The sequence below is a fragment of the Manis javanica genome, chromosome 2 (genome assembly GCF_040802235.1).
Source record: "Manis javanica isolate MJ-LG chromosome 2, MJ_LKY, whole genome shotgun sequence".
Lineage (NCBI taxonomy): Eukaryota > Metazoa > Chordata > Mammalia > Pholidota > Manidae > Manis > Manis javanica.
The window spans coordinates 20572471-20593717 of record NC_133157.1 but is presented as its reverse complement, the minus strand read 5'-3'; the positions used below and the strand labels follow the sequence as shown (position 1 = coordinate 20593717).

The 21247-nt window shown below is 43.1% G+C and overlaps 1 protein-coding gene and 1 pseudogene across 12 annotated transcripts in view; both read right to left on the bottom strand.

Annotated features, from left to right (window-relative positions):
* Positions 1-3944, bottom strand: part of SUSD1 (sushi domain containing 1) — a 163717-nt gene extending 159773 nt beyond the window's left edge. For 6 of the 12 annotated variants that reach the window (XR_012126748.1, XM_073226186.1, XM_073226182.1 and 3 more), the window contains exon 1: positions 3086-3942. Coding sequence is in view for 9 of the 12 variants with exons in the window: in XM_073226186.1 (XP_073082287.1) it covers positions 3086-3401 (316 nt within the window). In the remaining 3 variants the exon portion in view is untranslated. Of the gene's footprint in view, positions 1-3085 lie in introns of all 12 variants that reach the window. The other 6 variants (XR_012126776.1, XM_073226176.1, XM_037027335.2 and 3 more) reach the window with 3 other exon arrangements.
* Positions 3945-10714: 6770 nt separating this feature from the next.
* On the bottom strand, positions 10715-13977 carry LOC140847092 (large ribosomal subunit protein uL13 pseudogene; annotated as a pseudogene).
* Positions 13978-21247: the final 7270 nt, after the last annotated feature.

Sequence of the window (21247 nt, the reverse complement as noted above, 5' to 3'; positions counted from 1 at the left end):
TTAGTAAGGCGGCTCCAGCTTCTCCAGGCCAACATCCTCTAACTAGGGCACCCCTGAGTTTTCCCCTCTGTTCCCCTATAAAGCTTTTACACTCCCCTGCCTGCCTTTAAGCTTCTCACAAACATAAGTGATGGTGGCTGGATCTGCAATATAGCAAGCTCTGAATAAAGAGCCATTGCCTATTCTCATTTGGGTGGTCTTCGTTTATTTCTATACCAGATTCCTAATACAAGTCACAGTCCTACTCACAGGGAACTCTTAGTCTAATAAACAATTATACTGCAATATGGTGTAAGTGTGTACAGACAGGGTATCATACAAGTATGTGTGTAGTGTCCCATACAAACATGGCACAGAGGCACAGGCATGGTATTGCTGACACTGCACAGGGAGTTTTGCAAGCTCCAAAAAGCTCCCCAGGAGGAGGACATCTGGGCTGGTTTTGAAATATGAACTGTACTCACTAAGTAGGTAGCTGTTGGGGGAGGGAAAAGCAGTTTTATCCTTTCTTCTCTTTCTGTCCCCTTTCAGAGACTGAGCTTTCCCACTTGGAGACCAACTTTGCTTTTCAGCTTGCTCCATTAAGTATCTCATTTATTTTTGCATTTTCAATTTCTCTCTCTCTGCTAAATAATGCCCCTCATTCTAAAATGTTCCTGAGTCTGCTTTACTACCACCCCCAACCCCCAAAAAACAATCTTGTGCTGACCTGCCTAGCCAGCCCAACTCAATGCTATCTTCTCTTTCCTTCTAACTTCTTTAAAGAGCATCTGCTCCGTGGCCTAGGCTCTGCGCTCACTAGAGCCCTCTGCATCTGGCTGTTACGCTCACTGCTCACTTGCTCTGCTGGCTCTGGCTCACAGTGACCAGAGTCACCGAATCCAAGCCATTCTCTCAATCTCCGCCCCCTTGGACTCCCCTCCCCTGATTTCCTTGACGCTCTACTAACCGAGACTTCCTCCGACCTACGTGGCTGCTGCCCTTTCTCCTCCCTTGCATCTACCATCTAAACTTGGTCTCCCCCGGGAATCAGTCCTTGGCCCTTCTACTCGTATCAACCTCAAGGCTTCAAGTGACCATCAAGTCTACATCATTTGCACACACCTGCTGCTCACAGTCTTTACTCCCTACTGACTTCCTCTCTCTGAAAGCCCTAATATCACCTCAAATTCAGGATATCCAAAACAACTAGCCATCTTTCTTCCCAAATGTTTTTCTCCTGTAGAAACACATCCAAGTCACCCAGACCCAAAGCCTCTATGGCATCTTTCCTCTTCTGTCCCCTTGTACCTTAGCATGTTATTAAGCGCTGCAGTTCCATTTCCACCTATCACCTCCATTCTGCCCTCTTCTCCTGCTGTCATTACTGTGGGGCCAGTCCTCAGAATTTCTAGGCCAGCTATTACAACCTCCTCAGTGGCTCCAAGCTCCAGTCACTCGCCATCTTGTCCACTGTAAGTAGGCAGCCCTTAATAAAACCACATCCTCCAAGGCTGTAAATGAAGGGAGATGCCTGCATAGGCGGAGGAGGCTCACCCAGACAACCCGGATTTCCATTTCCCACAATTCACCCCTGAACCTTTAAGTAGTAGCAGCTGGACAATCTTAGTCATTTTGTTTCAACCATCTTAGCCTAGCAATTTAATGGAATCACATTGGACCGTTTATTAGGCTAGGGAGTCTTTTAACACAGAGATTCTAAAAGGGGCTCCAAAAGACAAGCCTTTATGCACACTACCTTGGGAGATCAAGTTTGGGAAGTTAGGAACTACCAGGGCATCTGATGTATAAAAATAGCCACTCCAGAAGACTGAGCCATCAAGAGAAACACCCACCAGTGATGGTAAAAGTCCCAAGGTGACGAGAATTTGGGGAAACAGGTGTTTTAGCTGTAAAGTCCACCCATATCTCCTTAACGTGGAAGTTCCCTTCTACTTCAGGATAAGTGGTTTTATTAAGGAAGTTGGAGGGTTTCCTTAAATCCACTTTTTATATAACTCCTTGTACAAAAACCTGCAATAACTTTCAGTGACTTCCTGCTACCTAGAACAGCTACGTCTAAATGCCATGATCTGCCAATCAAGACACTTGACTTCTGATTAAATCCAACTGCTTTTCCACCCCCATTTCCCACCCATCTCCTATGTACCAGTCAAACTGAACCGCAGCCCCCATGCTTTTGTTACATTGTTCCATCCCTCTGGAATCCTTTCATTCTACATTCGTGGAGAGCTGGCTGCTGACCTCTGCTACTGGGATGACTTTTGCACATCTTCCCATTTCTTAATATTGCCAAACCTTGTTGGCCCAGGTCAAGGGTCACCGCATCCATGACGCCACCAGATTCCCGTTGCTGGAAGTAATATTGCCCTCCTCTATCCACCCACACCTCTCAGAGCACTCGGGACCCTCTGCCTTCCAGTACATGCATTTGGGTAAATGCCACCTCCTCTACATGCCTGAATCCTCTGTGCAACTCCTACTGCATTCTACATTGCGTTCTGCATGGGGGGAAGAAAATTATTCCAATTGCCTGGAAATGGATCATGTGCTCGTCTGTCTCCTCCAGAACATGAGCTCCATGAGGGCCAGCACCCAGGCCCTCACATCCTGCACAGGGAAGCTATTCCAGGAGCATCTGTTGAATGAATGGGTTAATGAATGCGTTATTCCTGTAACCCTCCTTACACTTCTTTCTCATCACATTCGCATCCTGCTCTTCGTCACGGTGGAAAAACTCGAAGGTAGAAAGAAAACCGCTTCGGGTCAAGAACTTGTGCCAAAGCCGTGACAGAGCCGGAAGCGGCCGCGCGGCGGGAACGCCCTCCACGCCCTTCCGCGCCCAGCCCCCACCGCGCCTCGGCGCCCCGCGCGCGGCAGGGCGGCTCGGGTCGGGTCTGCGCCGCGGCCCGGGGCTGGCAGCCCCTCCTGCCTCTCTGCGCCCCGCCTTCCCGGCCCCCACGCCCGGGCTCCGCGCCGGCCCGGTCCCGGGGCGGGGAGGCGTCCGGGCGCGCCCGGCGTCGTGGAGGCCCCGCCAGGCCCCAGCCCGAGGCCCCGCTCCGCGCCCCCCTCCGCCCGCACTCACCGTCCGCGCCCGGCGCTGCTGCGGCGCCGCGGGCCAGGCCGAGCAGCAGCAGGAGCGGGAGCAGGCGGCGAGGCGGGCGGCTCGCGCCCCGGGGCCCCCGGCCCATGCCGCCGCCGCCTCGCTCCCGGCGCGCTGCCGCTCCGCCTGCGGCCCCGAGGCGCCGAGATAAGGCGGCGGGCGCCCGCGGGGAGGGCCCGGCCCGGCAGCTTCCGGCGCCGCGCCGGGGAGCGAAGGGCGCCGCGAGGTCCCGGGGAGGCGGCAGGGCGCGGGCGCTGCCTCCCGGCCTGGTCTGGGCGCCGGGAAGACGCTCGCTCATGACCCGCCGGGGCACCTATTGGTGCCCGGCGCGCGTGGGGACACGGAGGGCAGAGACAGGGTCCGGGCCTCCCGCGCACGTTCCCACAAGGGGACCGACGGCCCGCAGACAATGACACAGCTGAACGTGGAGCCCGGGACTACGCCAGGAGGAAACCTCTGCGGGCTTCAAGCGTGTAGCACGAACGGGAGATCCAAGCCGGTTGGGGGCTCAAGGAGGCACCCCAGGGGTGGCAGAGTTAGAGGTGTGGGGGGCAGAAGGAGCTGGAGTCCTCCAGGAGATAGAGAGCTGGGTGAGGTGGTCTGGGCGCCAAGGGAGAGTAGGCAAGGAGTCGCCCGTCCAGGCCACCCCGGGGCGACGACAGAACCGTAAGGGCCCACAGAGCTGTGGTGGGCCGGAGTGTGGCAGGACTTCCTGCTGCTCCGAGGACAGTCAGCCTGGGACATCGCGGGCAGCTTAAGGAGGAAGTGAACTAAGACCTTGAGGGTAACGAGGTGGGAGAAGAATCTAAGCGGTGAGAAAGGCATAGGCAAATAAAATGGAAGCGAGAAAATAGAAAGGAGGAGAAAGTGGGAACAGATGGTTGAAGAGAGGCAGTAAACAGCAGAGATAAATAAAACCTCATAAACCAAGTAAAGAAGGTTGCTGAGAAACTGTAACATGAGAGAGTGACCTCATCAGGAAAGGCTCCCAGTGTCTGCCCTGTGGGATTGGGACTGGGCTGGGGACGCAGGGAGACCAGCCTGGAGTTGCTGCAGGAATCCAGACAAGAAAGAACGCGTCCAGGAGCAGGGCGTTGGCAATGAGTGAAGAGGTGCAAATGAGTGGCACTGGGTGGAATCCATTGGATTTTATGACCAGTGGAATGTTGAGAAGGAGAGAGCATTACAGATGTCACCTAAACTTGTGGTTTGCACAACTTAGGTTGATGGTGGTGGGAGTCACTGGGATAGAGACCTGAAGGGAATTGTTACCAGTTGGGTTAGGGAGAGGCTGCAGGGGAAAAGAAATAAGGTCCAGCTTGAAGGCTTTGAGCTCCCGATGTGTGTCCACGAGCAGGGCCTGCCCTACATCACCCACATCCTCACTTGCTTTCTCTACCATGAGCCTGCTCTAAATCTAACCACCCATAGCACACCCATATAAGGGCTAAACTTGTGCAGCCTTAAAAAGAAGTAGTTAAAAATAAACTTCCTAGACTCTTGTGCATCAGGCTTTTTGCTAATTATTTTTTCTTCAGCAAAGATAAGAGCTTGCGTTAGGGAGTAGTTGATGGGTAGTGTGTGTACTGCAATCTAGTGCATGTTATTTAGACAAATTTTTTGTTAAATTCAGCTCTCCATGAACTTTGGGATCATGTAATTGTTTTTAAAAAATTGCATTCATTTAAGACATTTTTAAAACAATCTATACCTCTCCTCTACCATGTGCCCCTGCAAAACAAATAAATTTAAATTTATTTGTGTCTATTTTTTCTTTAATTGATGGTATCAAAAAAATTGTCTAAAACTTGGCAATGAGCAAAAGATTACTGGGTGTCTTTTCAGTGGTGTGCTTTCTATTGTCTAATAGCCCTTCTGGAGATGATCTGATGGACTTTGATGAACTTTTATTAACTAGGCCCTTGCAATTCAATAGGAGGAGACATTACCTTGCAGAAAACTGATGATAATGCAAAAAATTATTGACTATAGCAAAGCAAATTAATGTTTTCCAGAATATACACATGCAGTCTTCAAACTTCCCTTTGACCTGGGATATCTTACAAATTGTCTTTTGAAGTCATCATATTGCTGAGTCCCTCATGAATTAATAGTTGAATAAAATCTTAGATAGGTTTTCATTTTATATTTGCATTAATTATGTTTTAATAGCACAATCCATTGTGCTGTATTATGGTCTACATTAAATTGTGTGGCTTTCATCAATTTTATTGGCTCATTTTTTGCTTTGAAACTTTTTTATTTTTGTAAAAAAGTATGCTGTGATTATTGCTGAGAAAATGTTCAACTTAAGAAAAATCTTCATTTAAGAGAGCATGGCCAATACACTAACATGTTCTAAAGGAGAATTTAGAGATTTTTTTTTGCCTGTGACATCTTGATTTTAATGACTTCATTAAAGGAAAAATCTGACTTTTGATTTCAAGGTAGCATCCTAAGCCTGAAAGTTCTCTCCTTCCCAAACCATTAAAATGGCCAAAGATGAAAACACACACACACACACACACACACACACACACACAAATAGGCAACTACTTTCAAACAAGAAAGGATAACATTAATGAACCAGATAGCTTTGAGGAATGCCCTGGCTTACGTTTGCCACATGCCCTCCACAAAAATACCCAACAAAAGAGAAAGGACGTAGGATGAAAACATATATATGTGTAATTTTACATTTTTGAAAAATTATGCATACTTGTTACTATTTTTACATATTACAAATTATATTGCACATATTGCAGGGTTTCCTGAGTGGATTCCCATCTGGGTAAAGGCCAGCAGGAGAAGGGAACAGGAGGCCGAACACCAAATATCCGGGAACTGTCCTGGGAAAAATCCCTGCTTGGTTATCACACTACTGACCATATTATAAAATCATATGTGTATATTATATAATATTTTTAAATTTAATTCAGAACCACTATGTAGGAATTGTTGGAAAAAGGCAAAGTATACTTCTTACCAGTTCGAAGCATTTTATTTGTGTTCCTGTGTGTAAATGCTGTTCACTACAGTCAGCTCCTTCAGGCTTCAGGCCACTCAAATACCAATATCCTGGCCCTCCAGAAAAATGTCCATTTCCACACCTTTAAAAAAATTATTTTTAACTTCATTTTTAAAGAAGTTTTTTATACTAATTTACTCATCAGAAAGCCTCCAGGTGGTTAGACAAAATACTTAAGTCCTACCTAAAATATTGAGATCATTGACCAATATCTAAAATGACCTTCAAGGATCTCAAACAGGTATAGATGATCAAGAGAGCTTCCCAACCAGACCCCTTCTAGAACAAAATTAATCTTGGAAGCACAGGAAAGAAGTTTCTGATAATTCTAGAATTGCTGATTTGTTCCTGTCTCCTATCATCAAAATTAAGAAACATGTTCTATGGATGGATGGTGGTGATAGTTACACAGGTGATAGTTAAGATGGTACTTAATGCCACTTAATTGTACATTTTTAAATGGGTAAAATTGTAGGGGAAAAAATCAATGACAACAAAGTTTATTTTACCAGACAGGCACTAACATACAGGATTTTCCAAATCAATTTTGAATCCTGGCAAGTCCATATGGGATCAGCATTACAGGAAATATCCTTCTGAAAGCCCCATTCCCCAATCCCCAATCCCTGAGACAGAAGTAGATGAGATCACACGAGGGCACTGAGTGGGCTGTGGGGCAGCCAGGGATGTGGGAAGGAGGAGGGCAGGCGAATAGAAGGTGAACCCTGGTCTAGTATCTCTAGGGGTTTTCTCAGGCTGCCCTTGGCTGTGTGTGCTTCCAGCTGAAAGTTTGGGGTTTGCTGAGTGGGTTCCCATCTGGGTAAAGGCCAGCAGGAGAAGGGGGCAGGAGGCTTAACACCTAATGTCCTTGAACCTTCCTGGGAAACTCCCTTGCTTGGTTATCACACTAGTGACCAGAAATGACATACTGCGTTTCCCGGAAGCTGGCTTAGGGATACCACTAGCAGGCTTGCAGATTGTAAGCAAATTGCTTTTATGTGGGTGCTTCCAGAATGGTTTGAATATCCAGTCATAATGAGTTTGATGTACTCTGGAGCTGACCTTACTGCTTGAAGTTTGCATTAACAGGAATGATTTAAATGTTTGAAGCCTTTGAATTATGTGTGTTGAAAAATGTGTGTTTGAAACAGATAAAAATGTAACCCTCTGTAACACCTGAACTCACACGCATCTGTCCCAGCTGACATGACATCTGAGAACACAGCAGGGCCACCTGAAAGGAGTTGCCCAGCATGGAGGCATCATCTCAGACAGATTTGTCCAGACTGATAACAGGGACCTGTGTCCGCAGAGAAACACCCTGCTGAGGACTGTCTCTGAGTCAGGCAAAGGTAAGCTGGTCATTCTTGGATGCTGAATGACTCTCAGACACCTTGTTGCCAGGTGAGAAGCAAGAGGATTATTCTGCCTTCTCCAACATGTCTCTCCCCACAAACATGCAACCAAACACAAACCAAACACTGCCTGGAGTTAGTTTGTGGAACTTGGTGGCGAATACACTACTGGCTGCTGTGCATGGCTGTGCTGGAACCAGTGCTGTCTAACGTGCAGCCCACCTCAAACACCTGGGTTCTCCGAAAGCAAAATAAACAGGTGGGAAGGGACAGCTCAGCAGAGCGGGGAAGCTCCCGAGGAACACCCTCCCTCCTCACTTAACACCGGCAAGTCCCCCAGTGGGACTTAGACACTCTGTGACTCCAACACAAGCTGAAGGAGAAGTTTTAGATCTGGGAACAAACTTCAGACACTCCAACAGACTTTGAAGTTCAGGGAGCAGTTGGCTTAACATTCACCCGACCTCCCCTGACCTCTGGGGGGTGGGGCAACACCAAGTGAGACTGGGGCTCTGCTGCCCAGTCTGTCACGCACATGCACAGTCACCTGCCTCACTTGAGGAAGCCTCAGCTGTCAGTCTGTTTGTTCCACAAACTCTGAAAGGAAACCTACTAACAGCCTATTTCCAGACCCAGGATCAGCCTGAAGACCCTTGCAGCCACCCCCAGCCCTGAGAAGTGGGGCACAACCAGCAATGACCGGCACAACTGCTGAGGGAGCCACAGCCGCTGTGGCCGATGGAGGCAGACTTCCCTTGATAAACACCAGCTAACAGTGAAGACCCATGTCACTGACCCGGCAAATAGTGCACATTTCAAAAAATTCAATTATTTTGCAGTGGACTTAGCTACCGATTTTACTGGTCTCTTTGCTTCCCTCTGTTTTTTGTGTCCTGTGTCGTCCTTCTCCCCTCCTCCCCCATCTCCTCCTTTCTTTGAGTATTTCTTTCAAATAGTATTTCTGAATGGTAAACTTTCTGAATCTTTGCATGTCCAAATATATCTTTTTTTTCTCATGATTTAATTATAGATTAACTGAGTAGAGAATTCTGAATTCAAAATAATTAAATGATAGGTTAACGGGGTCTATGATTCTGGGCTCAAAATAATTTTCCCTCACAATCTGGTCTTCTAGCACTAGTGTAGCAGGTGAGAACAGCAGGCTAATTTGGTTATCAGTTCCTTCCAGGTTATGTGTCTCCCACGACACCCACCCCAAGCTTTTGGGATTTTCTCTTTATCCTTGGAAGTCAGAAACTGCATGAGGATGTGGTTGGTTGATATTCTTGCCCAACACTCACTGGATCCTTTCAATTTGTAGACTTGAGACTTTCTTTAACAGAGATATTTTTTCTTTCGATTCTTTGATAATTTCATTCTCTCAATTCTTTCTATTTGTGCCTTCTATAATTTATGGCAGACAATTTCTAAAAGCTTGACTCTAGCCTCCATGACTCAGTATTTATCTTCTTCATCTTTCTCTGCCTTTATTCACTGAATGTGGGAGACTTCCCCATATCAGTCTCCCTGTTCACTGATTTGATCTTCCTCCATACCTATTCTGCTCTTCAGTCCATCTATTAAAATGTTTTTTTTCTTCAAAATCATGTTTTTAATTTCTAAGAACTGTTTTTTATAGAATGGCTTTTATTTCTGTAGATGTGGTAACATCTTGAATTCTTCTGAGTATACCAACTTTCCTATTTTAAAGTTCTTTTCTTTCCTGAGTAACTGCTTCATCAGGTTGTTATTTTATTTGTAGAGTCTAATGACTTGCTTGCTTGTTTTTTTTTATATTAGTTCATGATTTTTAACTACCTGTTCTTATTTTTTACATGACAGTCTTGTCTATTTAGAATTAGTAGTTTAGCTATATTTCCCCAGCCCAGGTGAGAATCCCGCTTTCTTAGGAGTAAATGGAGATTTGGGTACAGTGGTCCTAGTTTCAGTCATTTTAGGAAGAAGAGGGGGAAACTGGGCTGTGGTTACTTTCTCTGGCTCCAGGGGCTTTTCTGGGAACCTTTTGTATCATGATTCTCTTATTATTTGGGAAGCAATAAGCTTTACTTGAAATTTTCACTTGAGGAAAATATTCACATAACTAGCCACTTCTAAAGCAGAAAATGGGTGCAGATGTCCGCAGCTCATGAATTAATTACCAGCTTCTCCTTCTCCCTGCTGTCTCCCAACTTGAGGTTATTTTAGAGTTCTAATTAGAAAGTTTACTCTTTTGGAAATCCTCTTTCTGCTTTCATGGGGTTGTAAGTGCATCGGCTCTTTCATGTTTTTATTAATCTGATCACATCTGCTTTGTCTTCCACCAGTCATCTCTGTTTTGGCGCTCAGATAATACTCTGGATTTCCAGTACTGCTTTCAAGTGATTCTTTTTTTCTCCCTATCTGTAAAAACGGACTTCTAATTTATATACAGTGAAATACACAAATATTAAGTGTACATTTCTACTTCCAGAATCCCCCTACAAGTCACTTCTAGCACTTAGTTGTCTGTCTTTCCCATTAGACTCTAAGTTGTTGAAGGGCATGGTGAACACCATATTGCCCAGCTATCCCTGTATCTAGCAAAACTCCTGGTACCTTGTAAGTGTTCTATGTATTTGGGGAAGGCAGAAAGGTATGGAGTCAGTCACTGTCAGTCCTGGGTTGCCAATGAGTGTTCCTATTCAGCTCAGCTGCGCATCTTTGGAGCAAGCTGGTGTAGAAAAGCTTCAGATTAGTCATCTCCCTACATGTCTCATTTCCTGTTCATTCAAGGGCTCAGTGGCTCCTAGATGCTCTATCTCCAGGTGACTGTCTCCCACACTGTCTCCGGGGCTCTGATGACCCCCCATATTGCACTGATTTGCTCACACAGTTGTTTTAAAGTGGGTATGAGTGAGAAACTTTGAATCTGTGCCAAACTGGGTAATGGAAAAGGAAGCATGGTTTAGCCAGTTCAAAGGATTTCATATGCTTTGATTTTCTCTGACAGGTTTAAATAAACCCTAAGCATTTGTGGGTAATTTTTAAATCAAACTATTCTTTCTCCTCATGGTAGCTGCTTCTTAAAAACAATTTGCTGGTACCAGCCACAGCGCTGGGCTGATGGGCCACAGACCTTACATGCTCACATCAAACAGCAGGTTGTCATCCATCCTCTAAATCAAGCCGCCTGCACCTGCCCCCGCAAGCCAGCTTTCTGTACCACCAGCTACCAGCAGCTGTCCAATTCCTCTCCTGGGTTCCTCTTCTTCCTCACCCTGCTGTTGTACTACTTGGGAGATTTTTGGCATAAATGACTAAAATTATTCCAAAATGTTGAAAGCAAAACTAGAATTTATTGACTCCCATAACCCCATAGGCTCACTGACCAGACTCAGACAGTGCCCAACGAACCCAGTTTCTCCCCCGTAGCTCTGCCAGCAGCCTTCTCCAGACTGCCCCTCATGACTGTAAGAGGGCAGAGGCTGTAGCCATTCTTAGATCCTCTCAGCTTCAAACCCAGTGGACAGAGAAAGCTTCTCTTCCTCAAGAGTGACACACAGGCTTTGAGCCTGTTCATCCCTGGGGAAAAGTGCCTGTAGCTAAACCAGCCACACCACTAGGCCAGAAAATAGGATCAGTCGTTAGCCTGGAGCCAGCAGCACTCACCTTGAAAGTGGGGTCGGCCTCACCCAAACCCCGAGGGCTGGGCTGGGCAGGAGTGGTTCCCACTGAAAACACAGGGTAACATTTTATCAGAAAGATAAAGGGGGCCAAACGGCAAAACAGCACGTGTGACTATAGCCTGTGAGCCTGCTGGCTATTCAGAATCTTTCCCATCTCAATTTAACTAACATGTGTTTTCACAAATCAAAACCCCCGCTCCACATGGCATTCTAGGACATGGTTTTGAATCTGTCATCATTCTCAGCAACTCTGTTTTGTTGTAGTTTTAAAACTGCATCTACCTGAAGAGTTCTTTATATCCAAAACCGAACACAATACTCTGTGACTAGTCTGACTGGTGTAGAATCAAGTGGATCCTCTCCCCCAGGTCCTGACAGAGAACCTTGTACTGCACTCATATTTTGTGTGACTCAAGTGTAGGACCTTAAATACGTACCCATTACATTTTACATTGTTAAACGCGGTCCGTTGCACCTGCCCTCTGGGTCTTATAGAACACGACTCCAGAATACACTATAAATGGCTTTCTGGAACCAACTCACCACCTCGCCCAGGAGTAACCAACCTGCAGTCAGGCTAGCTCCTCAGACCTCTCTAGGGTGTGCTGGAAGGTGAGGTGCTGGGCTCCCTAAGGAGACTCCATGGTTTCCTTAAACCACACACTATTTGTAGCTTCTTCAAAGATGTAGGAAGGACCACGGCTTCTAGACCAACCTAGTTTTTAAGATGCATTTCTGTCTGGCTTTAATGAACAACAATGAGGCCGCAGAAGAGGGGCCTTTCAGCTGCCAAGATCAGGAAACACCAAGAAGGAAGCCTTCAAGCTAGACCAAACAAGTTGGGTAAGTCTTCAACAGGTGAAAACGGGGACCCAAGAGGGTCCAAAAGAGACAGTAAAGGGCTTTTCCTCTGAAAAAAAAAAAAAACAAAACAGCACATAGGGAACTTTGCTAAGGGAAGGAAATGTCTGATTTGCCATGGACATCAGAGAAGAAAGTCAGAAATTAAATGGAAGCTTAAAGGAAAACCCTGCTTATGCCCAGCCCCAAGCCTCCATGCTCTCAAAGAGCTTCCCAGGATATGTCTCCAAACCAGGATATTCTGTAATTGTAGCAATAGGGGCCCCTACTCTGAACCTCACTTTTCAGAGGGCTCTGCATATAAAAACATGTTCTAAAAGCTAAATTTATTAATGCACAAAATAGCACTTCCTGGTTCATCATCTGATTATAAAGGTAATATAGGAGAATTATGGAACCCTTTTTGTTTTGAGGAATACACAGTCTTTATTAGGCTCAGATCAGGACCCAGGGTCTTGAGAACCTCTGTGTACGTGCCCTTTTTCTTCTCCACCTGCTGCTGTGGCCCCATGAACTGTCCTTCCTTCTGGGCATGGATCTTGGCTTCCTCCTTCCTCTTCTCCTACAGGGTGGCTGTCATGCCTTAGTTCTTCCAGCCAACCTGGAGAGTCAGGCACCTGGTTTAAGCAAACTTCCGTGCAGGTTTCAAATGCACAACCTTGAGGGCAGCAGGAACCACCCTCAGCTTTGCTTGTCACAGGGCAGAGGTGCCCATCAAACTCCTTGAGGCACTCAGGGCAGCCTGGCCTCTCTTGGTCTTGGGGACAGTCTCCTCACACCTTCCAAAAGATGTAGCCGGGGACTCAGAAGGGGAAGTGGCCCTGGGATGGGTTGGCAGTCATCTGCTTGCTGAGGAAGCCAGTTACTTTAACTTGTTTCTATAGCAATTGCCAGCAAAGTCGATGCCCTCACAGCGTACAATCACCACCTCCTGGCCCAGCAGTGCCGGTTTGGCCACGATGGCCACCAGGTGCTCTTGGGAGATGGCCTGGGTCACTAAGCCCCAGAACCTGGCCTCTGCCATCTTCAGTAGTGGAAAAGATGAACACTTTGGAAAATGGAACATTTTAACACAGAAAAATTATTTTAAAAAGATGTGGCATAAATATAAACATTAATTTATTAAAAATCACGAGTGCTCCACATTCAGGATCCTACTGTTAGCATTGGCATAAGCACCCTGTAACTCTAACCACCCACTCCCATGAGCAACCCCATCCAGACTCAGGAAATGTTTCTTCACATCTCTTGCTCCACATTTTTGAAACAAGAGGTGGCGGCTTCCAGAAGCCCAAAAAGTTTCTCTCTGTATCACTGCTGACATCAGAGTAGATGCTTCAAAGCATAGGGAGGATTGAAACCAGAAAATACATTAAAAAAAGAGAAAAGATAGATGAATTAACTTATTAAATCCCTTCATAGTAGGAAAGTAATGGATTCTTACAGGATGAAGTACAATTTCCCAGTAGTGCTGAGTATCTACTTTCTGTTTTCCTTCACGTCCTAATTCATGACTCTAGAGGTACTCACACATTTTCAGTTTTTGCAACAATTGCTCATGACACCTGAGGAACATTCTACAACAATATCATTCATGACTTTCAAATTTGTGGATATATAGGTCTAGATCTAATGCACATGAAGCGTAATACCAGTTCTTCATGTTGGCAATAAAATGAATATTAAGACTAGAATTGTGAAGCTTTATTTTACTTATTTTTTATTAAAGTACCAGTGATATGCAATCTTATGAAGGTTTCACATGAGCAACATTGTGGTTACTCCATTCACCCATATTATTAAGTCCCCACACCCCGACCCCACTGTAGTCACTGTCTATCAGCATAGTAAGATGTTGTAAAGCTTTATTTTAATTAAAATACTTAGTAAGATTTAATAAAATATTTACAAAATTAAGTCAGCTTTATTTATATGATTTTGACTTAGAGTGTTGACATTAACCTTAATTTGTATGCTACTCTTAATTTTAATATTTTGAATATTTTAGAAGACAATTTACGGAAAACGTATTGAAATAATTAAAATTTTTCATTTTGATCTTGATTTACTGCTTTTGATAAAATGTATTCAAATGTTATACCCTGTGAATACAATTATATTTTATTTTTAGTCTTGCAGGATTAAATCTGGCCCACCACTTGTTTTGTTTTGTAAATAAAGTTTTATTGAACAAAGCCATGCTGAGCATCACTTACATGTCATCTATGGCTGCTTTCCTGGTACAATGGCCGAACTGAATAGTTTCCACAAAAACCATCTGGCCCATAAAATCTAAGATTTTTTTCTGACTGGTCCTTCATAGAAAAGGTTTGCCAACCTCTGCTTTGGATAATTACTGCCAAAAGAATACAAGCTACATGAAAACCTTTAATGTCAACATAATTTTGCTGAAATGAATACTGAAAAAAAAAAGTTATAGAATACATATATGAGTTGTATAAATTATGTGTCTTCATTACTCATCCAAACATCACTGGCTTCTCAACAGAACACCCAGACATGTGCAATAGTAATTACATTCAGCTCTCTTTAATAGCCTGCCGTCAGTTGTATGAAAGTCAGAGCTTTTCCCATCCTTTCAATTTGTATTTAGGAAGGTGTATTTTTCAGTATGAGGGATGTTTACTCTTGCTCCAGGCTCTGCAAATACAGAAGCAGGCCTGCCAGAGTGTGCTTTGAAATGTGCCAATGTTCTGCTGCATTGAGGGCGGAGCCTGGATGCTGGAGCTTGGGAGACGGTCCCCTGTGTCTTTGATGGTAGTTTGTGTGGAGGGCATAGTCCCAGAATGCACAGTAACATACCTCACCCTGTATCCTGCTTCAGGTCAGATGGCCACAGACACAGATGGACTCCTCTCCCTTCTGCAACTGACTGGGTGGGACCAGTTTTGACCCTAGAAGGCCATGTGAACTCCCAGGCTGGGTGTGGGAGGCTCTGGCCTCAGGAAGAGCTCAGTGTAGACAGAAACAGCTCTCCCACTCACACCAGCAGCCCTGCATATCCTCCAGTGACTGCGGCCTTCTGGCCACTGCCTGGGCTCTACTCTGCCTGGCTCGGCGTAGAACCTGCCAGTCAAATCTTGGTGCCTGGAGCAGCCGTGCAGCTCAGTGTCAGGCTGATGCTCAGGCCTCATCCATCTCTACTGCTGGAGGTGGCAACCGATCACACAATGTCAGCAAACCTTCCCTTAACTTTTGCTAGATTTAGCAAATAAAAATGCAGGATGTCCAGGTTAATTTGAATTTTGGATAAACAATGAATGCTGTTTCAGTATCAGTATGTCCCATGCAATAATATTAGCTAATACAAGTGTATTCCATGTGTCATTCCTCAGAAAAGGCATTTAGGAACTGGGGCAGTTAAGAATCATGGCTCTTTCCCTGCTGAGGAGACTTTGGGGGCCGTGGGTTTTAGATGACATAGCTACAAGAGGGAGGATGGTTGCCCGGACCATAGCAACGAACTTTCATTCTTCACTGGAAGCTGTGAACTTCTAGGACTGACCTGTTGCCACAGCATCACCCAGACTCTCCTGACCATTACATCACTCAAGTCCCTGGGCAGACTCCACTCACTCTCCTTCCGTTGTGTTCCTCTGGTGTTTTAGAAACTCCTCTCTTAAGGCTTGGTAAATGCCTGCTTAGTTGTCTCTCTCCCTCCAACCTGGGCACAGGAGCCTTGTCTTATTTGACTTTGTGACCATAGGACCTCACATAGGAAACATTTTAGTGTGTACAGAATGAAGGATGGCCAATAATTTCCTGAGTTTAGAGCCAAGAGGTATCTTCAAATTTGCCTTGGTCTCAGTAGGACTTTACCTCTTTAGGTTTTCTCTGTTATTCCTTAAATAAAGAATCACTTCCCTTTAAATAAGTCTGCAATCTTGGGAAATTTAATTACATGTAGCTGTGTCATTTATACAGTAGCTAGTAATCAGAAGAGTAAGAGATTGTGGGTGAGGTCATTCATTCTTAGTCACAAATTAAGAGCAACATGACAATGACATTTCCACAGTGAGAGAAAAGGTCACTTGGCATTCAGGGACCCTAACTGCAAGGCTGTGTTTGCATTCTCATCATTTATACTTCCCAGGGATGTCATTGCCTCTGATGCAGGCAGGCGGGTCCACAGTCTACTTAGACAATAAAAGGAATTATTATTTCCCTAAATGTTTGTTATCCCTACATCAGTGATTGTCAACCAGGGAGTGGGAAGAGTGTATATCAGAATCTGAGAATGGGGAGAAACAAAATTTGATTTTATTTGAAAAACTCATTTTCTGAATACAAAATACAGAGACTCAAGTGTGACATTCTAGACTGACAAGCACGTGAAGAACGAGGCAAAAGAAAGCATTGAGAACAGGTTGTAGAACCAAGGGGGTGCTCAGCACACATCTGTTAGCCAAAGGTATTATTTGTAATCCATGTTTTGTACAGTCTGTGCTACAATTTCTATTGCAAACACAAAGTAAATGTTCTGTTTGTAAGTTTTTATTTTAAGGCAAATCCTGATTTTGAGTTCTTACAATGTGGGGGGAAAAAAAAAGCTTTGATGTGTGTAGGAAGATGAAGCAGAAAACCATTTTGTTTTGGATTTGGGTAGAAAGGGGGAAGATGAGAAACAGAAGGGTAGGTGAAGGAGCATTGAGGGTTTTATTTCCTTGTTTTAAGGTTGGAGAGACTTGTGCATGTTTAAAAGGCTGATAGGAAAATCCAGTAGAGCAGGTGAGGTGGAAGGAGAGAATGGACAATGGATACAGATAATGGATGATGGATAGAGATCTCTGGGGAGGTAAGGGGGGATGAGAAACTGAACACTGGAAGTAAAGAGGAAAATGAGAAGAAGAATTAGTGTGGCTGCCGTAAGTTTTGGAGTCCCTGCCAGGTTGCTGAGGCCTGCAGGGCATCAAGGCAATTGGGAGAGACAGATGGTAAAAAAACGGATGGATTTGCCTATTTTTGAGAATATCTGAACGCTGAAGCCAAATTTGTACAAATTTTTTCAGTTCCACACTGAAGTTTGTGGGTGGCCAAAGAAATATTCACTTGACTAAATGTAGAAATTATTATACTTAGGGGTAAGGCTAATTTTTCAAACTTTTAAAAAAGCTAACTTGCAATTGAGTTTGTTTAGTTTGGAATATAGAATTGAAGCCCTGATGACAATGAATCTAAACTATAAAGGCTCAAATACCAACCCTGTTTGTTCCTTTAGGTGTTTGTAAAAGAAATCTATTTCTATATTATTCAAGTGGATATTAAAATGCCCTTTTCATTTTGTCATCTTGATGGTGCACTAAAGGAGCAGAATTTTGAAACTGGTTTCCAAGAAAAACAAATTCCAACCTCATCTAGCCCAGGTGCAGGATAAACTCTCAGGCTACCTTCTCCTTGTGTCAGTAGACTCAAACCTTTGTGAAACTCCAGGGGAAAACTTCCTTCTTGACATTCAGTCTTTGCCAGAAAAAGCTTGAATGAGGGTTTAAGTGACACAGCTTTTGAGTCAGCTGTGTAAGAAAACATTCAGAAAAGCACTCGGAAAACTTAGGGATAGAGTAGTTCCTTGCTTATCACAAAGAAGAGAATGGATTTTGTATGCCATTATGTCATTCCCATCCATGTACATTTGCTAGGCTGAAATGTCTGCACCTCTGGCCATGTAAACCAAGCAGAGGCAGGCTTGACTTTGAAAATTCTGTGCCTTCCACACTGTGTTAGATGCAAGGTGTATTATGGCAAGTTGGTACATTCAGTGCACACACTGTTACCACGTTAGGAAGGTTAAAAATATGGATTTCTTTAAGGTCCAAAATATATTTGTTCTAAAAAACTGCCATTGCTGTTTTTAGCCATGATGCTCGCATCATTACAAACTTTCTAATGACCTTACAAAGGGGACATGTGATTTGTGTAAGTTTATCAAAGGAGAACAACATGTTGAGAAAAACTGCTCTAAATGGAAAACACAAAGCTAAGAATTAAGACCCTGGCAGGGCAATAAGGAATAGCTGTCTGCAAAGGTTCCACCATACTGACTGCACCCTATTTACCTCAAATTCCTGGCTTAGTTGGAAGGTGACTTTAGGATTAGCAACTTTAGTGTGAAGGCATTTTAGATCTCAGGCTCAGCTTTGAGATGTATGGAAGGTTGGTTTTCCTTTGTCCCTGATTCTTCTACGTCCACTGAGATCATTAACTACAGATTACTCCCCAGACTTTTTGTGGATTGCCTTGTATCAGAGCAGAAGCATGGCAAATCATGAAGCTCCCTCCAGCTTCATGCTAATCTCTATCATTTTCTGGCCAAACTGTTTATCTGACTGACACTTCTCTAACATGATGGTATATGACGACCTATTTCCCCTAGTTTAAAAGATATCTTTGACTTCTTCCAAACACCAGTAAGACAGTTAGCTCGAGACAGTCATGTAGGTACAAAGCAATCTTTCTCCCCAAGGCCACTAGATTTTTTGACTTCATCCCTGTATTAGAGCTACGTCCTTGGGGTTTTTGGTAAAGAGGAAGTATCTATTCACTAGAAGAAAATTTAGAACTTCTGGATCACTTTCCTTATAGGAAAAGGTCAAGCATATGACTTGAGAATCTGGATTTTTAGATGACTGCCCAATAATAGGTAACATAGTAATAATAAAGTAACTTTTGGGTAACATCTATTATGTGCAGGCACTATTCTAAGTACTATATATATAGCAACTCATTTATTCCTCCATACTCTAAGAAAAATATTAACCTTTGAACAACATGGATTTGATTTGTGCAAGTCCACTTATATATGTATTTCTTTCCAATAAAGAGATTGGAAAAATTCTTGGAGATTTGTAATAATATGGCAAAAAATTTTCTTTAGCTTACTCTATTGTAAGAATACAGTATATAACACATACTACACACACAATAGGTACTGTTTATGCTATTGATAAGACTTCTTATCAACAGTAGGCTATTAGTAAAGTTTTGGGGGAAACAGGTTATACTCAGGTTTTCCACCTCACAGGGGCAGGTGCCCCTTCATCTCCCCCATGTTGTTCAAGGTCATCTGTATTATCATCCTTATTTTATAGAGGCAACCAAAGCACTAAGTGCTAGGGACTGAACTGTGGCCCCCAAATCAGTATGTTGAAGCCCTAACTTCCAATATAAGTATTTGGAAGTGGGTCCTCTAAAGAGGTAATTAAGATTAAACGAGGCCATACTAAAGTTGGAAACTCTCCACAAAAACACAGGCAAAAACAAAATGAAGGCAAAAGTTTTTGGAGGACACAAAAAATTATTTTGAGAACAGTTAAGGGAAAGAATGAAGTGTGTATCCTGTCTTTCCTATAGAAGCTTTACTTCAGAATAACCAGTTATTGGGAAGTTTCTCTTATTATATAAAAGCCATCAAAATAATACATGCAAAACGAACGACAGAATGCCACCATTTCGCAATCCCTGAAAACTAAGGGGTCTAACAATGATCACCAAAGAAGACACATTATGTTAAGTGCTCAATTCTATCTTAAGTATTCTTGCAAAAAGAAAAAAGAGGGATGCCACGTTGGAGTTAAGAAGCAGCTCCCAATGTACACAAAATTTGAGGTGGGGGATACATATTACAAAAATATCATGGGAACATAATTTGCAAAATCCAGACCGTTAGAATTTTTACAAAGAAAATAGGTCGGTTTCTTCAACAAATAAGCTGCAAGAAAGAAAAAAAAAGATGGACAGGGAAGCTATATATTAAAAGACTTAACAAATGCAATCTTACGGATTTTATAACTGAAATGTTTATAGATGCAATTACATGATGACTGGGATTTGTTTCAAAATAATCCAGGGAGTGGAGTGTAGGATAGATGAAACAAGATTGGCTATTAGTTGCAATTGGGTATTCGGTACATGGGGGTTCATCAGACTATACTAATTTGTATATATTTAAGAATCTTTATGACCCAAACTTTTGCTAAACCTTTTGTATAGTCTCCTCTTAAGATTCCAGAGAGCTAGGTAGGTCTTTCGGGCATCTTTTGATGGACATATAAGGAGTTAGACAAATAGCCCACCAGATCAGGCTTACAGTTACAAAAACAAAACTAGACAGTATTAATGAAATATTTTCTGATTTTAGCTGAGTTTAAAACTGTTCAAAAATGTAAAATTCACTTGAAAACATGGTTTGTATTTTTTGTTCTGTCAGGGAAACATTTTTTCTTATAGGTGTTACATGGTCAGAAAAATGCAATACATACATATGTGGGGGAGTTTCATTGTGAAACTCAGGTCCATGGTATCCTGAGTACTTTGTATCAGTACTTATTTATTCTAGTCCATAGAATCATCATCTGATTTAAGAATTGTTTATAGATCCTTGCTCAATTATAATCAGTTTTCAAAATCCTTTTAATTGAAGTGTACCACACAAATGCACAAATCCAAAGTGTATAAACTCAGTGAATTATCCAAAAGTAAACACTGCTGGATAACTGGTACAAAGGTTAAAAAATTAAATATTAACCACACACCAGAAACCTCTCCTCATAAATCTCAATTACCTCCTTTCCAAAGGTAACCACTATCCTGTATTTGAATTGGTGTAAATAAAATTCTACATTATGTATGGCTTCCTTTGTTAAACATCACCTGTGAGATTCTTCTATGTGGCTTCTTTGTGTCCACTTGTGTAACTATAAATTATTTCATTATATAAACATATCATCATGAAATCTCTTTATCTCTAATAGTTCTATTGCCCTAAAGTGTACCTGTCAAACATTAATGTAACTAATACCAACTTTCATTTGGTTTAGCAGGTTAGAATTTGACATTTGAATTCTGTGGGATCAAGACTTAAGAGACAATCTTAGGCACAGAAACAAGGATAAAGGTGCTTACGTAATCTAAGGGCAATTTACTCCAACAGAAAACAGTGAATTTTTCCTGATACTCTTGTCTATAATCTTAGAACAGGAATAAAATAAATACATGAATCTTCATGGAATATTAAAATCATTAATTTTTCTTGGTTAATTATACTGTATACTAGCAGAGGTGGGAGTTCCACATCCATGCCCAATGGTTTGATGAATGCAGTATTTCCAACAAAATTATTAGAATTTTATCAGTATAAATTGTTTTCATAGAAACACAGTGACAAATTTCCACTAGAACTTGAAATAGGACAACAGAAAAAAATAGTTGATGTAGGAAC